Source organism: Thecamonas trahens (assembly GCF_000142905.1).
Source record: "Thecamonas trahens ATCC 50062 unplaced genomic scaffold supercont1.67, whole genome shotgun sequence".
NCBI classification, from domain to species: Eukaryota; order Apusomonadida; family Apusomonadidae; genus Thecamonas; species Thecamonas trahens.
In genome coordinates, this window is record NW_013657613.1 from 78,696 (window position 1) to 83,598 (window position 4,903).

The 4,903-nt window shown below is 61.5% G+C and overlaps 3 protein-coding genes across 3 annotated transcripts in view; 1 reads left to right on the forward strand and 2 right to left on the reverse strand.

Moving 5' to 3' along the window:
• The window catches only part of AMSG_12403 (uncharacterized protein), a gene marked incomplete at its 5' end in the record, with an annotated part of 4,846 nt that extends 3,099 nt beyond the window's left edge, over nucleotides 1–1,747 (reverse strand). Inside the window, 2 exons of the mRNA XM_013897624.1 lie at nucleotides 88–320; nucleotides 637–1,747. Coding sequence (XP_013753078.1) covers nucleotides 88–320; nucleotides 637–1,747 — 1,344 coding nt within the window. The remainder of the gene's footprint in view (nucleotides 1–87; nucleotides 321–636) is intronic.
• A 548-nt stretch (nucleotides 1,748–2,295) lies between these two features.
• Nucleotides 2,296–3,403, forward strand: AMSG_10978 (histone deacetylase; the record flags this gene model as incomplete). The annotated part of the gene is made up of 2 exons (XM_013897597.1): nucleotides 2,296–3,353; nucleotides 3,394–3,403. The coding sequence occupies 2 exons, from the start codon at nucleotides 2,296–2,298 to the stop codon at nucleotides 3,401–3,403; spliced, it is 1,068 nt and encodes a 355-aa protein (XP_013753051.1).
• A 6-nt stretch (nucleotides 3,404–3,409) lies between these two features.
• AMSG_10979 (uncharacterized protein) lies at nucleotides 3,410–4,870 on the reverse strand. The gene is made up of 2 exons (XM_013897598.1): nucleotides 4,729–4,870; nucleotides 3,410–4,153 (listed from the first exon to the last, which is right to left on the reverse strand). The coding sequence occupies exons 1-2, from the start codon at nucleotides 4,786–4,788 to the stop codon at nucleotides 3,518–3,520; spliced, it is 696 nt and encodes a 231-aa protein (XP_013753052.1). The 5' UTR covers nucleotides 4,789–4,870; the 3' UTR covers nucleotides 3,410–3,517.
• Between the last annotated feature and the right edge of the window lie 33 nt (nucleotides 4,871–4,903).

Genomic DNA, 4,903 nt, shown 5'->3' on the forward strand with positions numbered 1-4,903 from the left:
TCAGGAGACAGCCACCGGTGAGTACCCCCCCCCCCCCCACCCCCCACCACACACATACCATACCCCACACACCCTCTATGCACATACCATAACCGTCTTGCCCTTGAACTTGATGACATGGCAGGAGCGACCGACCTCCCCTCCGGCACCCAGCGGGGTGATGGTCAGCAGGTCCGAGTCGGCACCAGGGACGGCCACCGACGTGGCTCCCGTGTCCATGCCCACCACAATGTCAGCGGCAGGGAACATGCTCTCCGCATTCATGTCATCAAACCGCCGCTTCACGCCAGAGCTGCTCGAACTCGCAGCCATCTTCCGCTCTGGACAATGTGAGTTGGGTGGTGTCACCCAAGCCGGTTGCCCGCTGCCCGCTGCCCGCTCTCGGCTGCCGGCTGCCCTCTGTCCTCCTCCTCCTCCTCCGCCACACCGCTGAGGGCCATATCGGTGGCCAGCTGCCAGCCATTCATTCGCGCACTCTGGACGATCTCCTGTATGGGGATGATCAGACTCATACGTGGCGGAAGACGGACGCTGAGAACCGGGGGTCGACCAGGGTTTTACTCGCTTCGCTCTGCTTGCAAGTGACGCTACGCGGACCGAGCGAGCGCAAGTCGCACAACTAAGCGTATGACGTACGCTTGTCAAAGTCGGGAGCCCACCAGTAGTCACGATTGGTGACGTACGGAGCGATGAGCGTCCAGCCGTAGATGAGGGCGGTGACCCAGGACGAGGCGATCTTGATCCAGGACGAGGCCCATGACGAATCGACCTCGAGCTCCTTGGTCGTCTCGCCGATCTCCCAGTTGGCAAGGACCATGGCAACGTAGCAGGCGGCAAGGGCAAAGACCAGGTGGAAGTACGGTGGGGTGTAGTCGAGGTGCTCGTTCTCGATCTCGTCAAAGGGGTCGTCGGCCTCGCGCGAGGCGGCGCGGAAGGCCGAGTAGACGCAGACGAGGAGGGTGAACATCATGCCGAGGAACTGGATCCACTTGTCCGAGGCCTCCGAGTCAAAGAGAGTGTTGCACTGCCACGAAGCGGTCTGCGGCTGCGACTGGAGGGCGGACCAGCAGAGGTAGCAGAGGTAGAGCGAGACGAGCGACGATGTGAGCGGGGTGGCAAAGGGGATGCGGAAGACCGGGATGGTGAGGATGATAGCGAGGAGCAGGGTAACGGTGATCCAGGCCACGTTGGTCCCGCATCCAGACTTTGAGGCGTAGAAGGCGTACATGACGCCGACCAGCCCAATCGCGGCGGTGTACATGGCCAGCGAGGCTGCGACCAGCCGAGGGAGCGACTCGTCGGTCATGTTCCAGTAGTAGGAGAAGAGGATGATCATGACGACTTGGATGAAGATGTAAAAGGTGGAAGCGATGCGTGCAAAGTGGGCAAAGCCAATGAACATCGCGTTGGGCATGAAGAGGGTGAGGACAAAGAGGCCGATCTGGAGGAGGAACTTTGCGATGAGCCAGCCGTCGTGCGGAGCTCTACGGATGTCGTCCTCGGGATTTGTGTATCCAATCATGGCCACACCAATGAGGGCATGAAAGACAAAGAGCATGAAGCAGACACGATAGACAATGAGGACACCCACGCACTTATCACACTCCAGATCGACGGCAGGCAGTCCCGACAGCGTATCCACTGCATAGTCGCGGAGGATGGCGGCGACGGCTACCCACACAAACAGCAGCAGGGTGTAGCCCAGCCGGGTCTTGGTCGTCGACTTAATGTTTGAGTACGTGGACATACTCCTTCGCCTCCCTTCTCCACCTGACCGCCGTCCTCTGTGAGTCGCGTCTGCCGCTCCCTTGCCCCTCTCCTTCCCTTCTGTGAATCGTCTCGGCGTTGCTCGAGACGAGCCAACGCCTATCCCCCTACGATTACTGCAACAACAGCCATTGATTATCCCCCCTACGATTACTCCAACAACAGCCATTGATTATCCCCCCTACGATTACTCCAACAACAGCCATTGAATATCTCCCCTACGATTACTCCAACAACAGCCATTGATTATCCCCCCTACGATTACTGCAACAACAGCCATTGATTATCCCCCCTGCGATTACTCCAACAACAGCCATTGATTATCCCCTACGATTACTCCAACAACAGCCATTGAATATCCCCTACGATTACTCCAACAACAGCCATTGATTATCCCCCCTACGATTACTCCAACAACAGCCATTGATTATCCCCCCGCCAACCACGACCTAGCTCCCCCACACCAGCCACACCCACACCCACCCCTCCCCACCACACACCCCACCACACCCACTCGCCGCGAGAAGCATGTCAGCACTCGGGCGTGCGCGGGGATTCGGAGGAGGGAAACTGCCGCCGGCAGAGAGTGTGGCATCGGCCAGCGAGGTCCGGAGCCAGCTGGCGGCCGTTGGCGACGCTCTCGCTGCCGCCCGCCACGCCGTGGTCTTTACGGGCGCAGGGCTGTCGACGGCTGCCGGGCTGGCGGACGTCTCTGGGCGGCGCGGACATGCCAATCGAGCGTATGAGCGGAAGACTGCTCGCAAGCTCCGCCCATCGGGGTACGAGCACCCGACCATGGGCCACATGGCCCTCGCCTCGCTGGTGGGCGCAGGCATCGTCCGCCTCATCGTCTCCACCAACGCTGATGCCCTCCACGCAAAATCGGGCGTGCCGGCTTCCAAGCTTGCCCTTCTCCGTGGGACGGCGACCGATCTCGAGATGGAGGCCTTTGCCAAGGCTGCGCCGGGTGCTACGGTGGCCGAGCGGGAGACGCTTGCCGGTCTCATCGCCACCAATCCGCGGCTCTCGCAGCTCCGCGTCGAGCTGGAGAACAAGGTCCTGTGCGTCGACGAAGTGGAGCGGACACTGGCACATGTGGATCGTGCGGATGTGGTGGTGGTGGTTGGCTGCGGCATTGCTGCCGCTGTCCACGAGCACCTCCTCGCCGGTTTTGACGGCGCGCTTTTCATCATTGGCCTCCAGGAGAGCGTGCTCGATGACGCAGCTGACGACGTCATCCGGTGCAACGCTGACACGGCGCTTGTCTCGCTGGTCGCCGCCCTCGATGTGCCGCTCTCGCGGTACGTGGTCCGCATGCCAGCGGTGGTCACCGCCACCCTCCTCCAGGAGAAGCCGCACGGCAAGACAGCGGGCAAGCGCCATTGGCGAGTCTCGGTCTCGTCGGAGATGCGCGGCCCGCTCGATGTGGAGGAGGTGCTGTTTGAGGTTCCTCGCGGCATGGATGGTCCGCAGCATGTGCTCGTCAATGCAAATCCGTTTGAGCTGGTGTGCAGTGGCAAGGGCCCGGCCGGCGAGGTGGTCGTCACCCTCTTCTTCCGGCGATGCGAGGCCGAGGACTTCCCACCGTACCCACCGGTCTCGCTCGCACACGCCCTGCCGGACAAGGTCGGCGTGACAGCCATCCGCTATCTCCTCGAGTTTGATCCGCTCACCTCGCAGTGGCAGTGCTACGACATGGGCAGCGGCGGCTCGCTCACCGTCCCGCTCTCCATCTTTGACTGACATGACACTACACATGGGAGCCGCCCTTGGCGTGACCTGCTGCTTGGTACGGCGGCAGGTCGCCGCGCTGCTCGACCCACTGGTCGCCGCCGGTGACCGGCTGGGCGGTGACCGGCTGGGCCATGACCGGCTCGGCGGTGACCGGTTCGGCGTAAGGGACCGGCTCGGCGTAGTAGACCGGAGTCGGCTCGGCGGCGGAGCCGTCGACAAAAACGACACCGGCCGGGCGGGCAACTGGCACGCCTGCCGAGCGGGCCTCGCGCTCCTGGATGATAAACGCAGCGCGAGCCTGCCAGACGTAGAGGACAGCAATGAGCTCTGCGGTGAGGAAGCATGACTCGATCAAGAACATGGCCCACTCGAGCAGCGAGTCAGCGTTGAACAGCATGTCAAGGACAGAGATGCCGGTGACAATGGCGAGGATAAAGGCCACAATGCCCCACAGCGAAATCTTGGGCTCTCTCCTCAGCAGCGCCGATTGGAAGCCAATGGCGTTAAAGGCAGTGAGGACAAAGTACGAGATTATGAGGATGATCATCATCAAAACCTTGCCCACCCGTGGCTTGGACTCCTCATCAAATGAGACCCTGCCCTCGCGCAGCAGGTAGACGCAGAGGAAGATCGTGGAGATGGTGCCACAGATCTGCATTGCCAGTGGCGACATGTTCATGTTGGCGTTATTGTCCGTGACCATAACAAGAGAGAGACGACGTTATCCGTGAGCGTGAGCAGACGTAGCCCGCCATCACATCCCCATCGTCATCACCACAGTTCATGTTGTTGCAAGCATTCGTGTCATCGTCGTCGCCGCCAGGTCGTCGCCAGGTCGTCGCCAGGTCGTCGCCAGGTCGTCGCCAGGTCGTTACCGTCATCGTCCACATTGTCGTCGCCAGGTTGTCGCCAGGTCGTCGCCAGGTCGTCGCCAGGTCGTTACCGTCATCGTCCACATTGTCGTCGCCAGGTCGTCGCCAGGTCGTCGCCAGGTCGTCGCCAGGTCGTTACCGTCATCGTCCACATTGTCGTCGCCAGGTCGTCGCCAGGTCGTCGCCAGGTCGTTACCGTCATCGTCACCGTCGTCCATGTCGCCACCCCGACCCCCCCCCGCAACCAACCCCACCCAATAGCCCCCATACCCATACCCATAAGTTCCCCTTCCCCCCCTTCCCCCCCTCCCTCCCCCCCCCCCCCCCCCCCCTTCCTCCCTCCTATGTACCATACCTGCATGGCAATGATCGACGCCTCCAGGCGGACGAGGAGGACACCAATGGTATCAATCATCTGGCGAACGGAACCATTCCGGCCACATGGTAGGTATGGGTATGGTACTCCTGAATGACTGCTATCCCCACACAGAGTCACGTGTGGGGAGGGAAGGAGGTTGTGGGGCTGTGGG

Bases quoted from the DNA above. Each gene is read 5' to 3' on its own strand.
- AMSG_10979 (XM_013897598.1), bottom strand. From the start codon at position 4,788: ATGATTGATACCATTGGTGTCCTCCTCGTCCGCCTGGAGGCGTCGATC. The intron at 4,154-4,728 runs GTATGGTACATA...CTGGCAATGCAG, and splicing joins CGTCGATCATTGCCATGCAG to ATCTGTGGCACCATCTCCAC.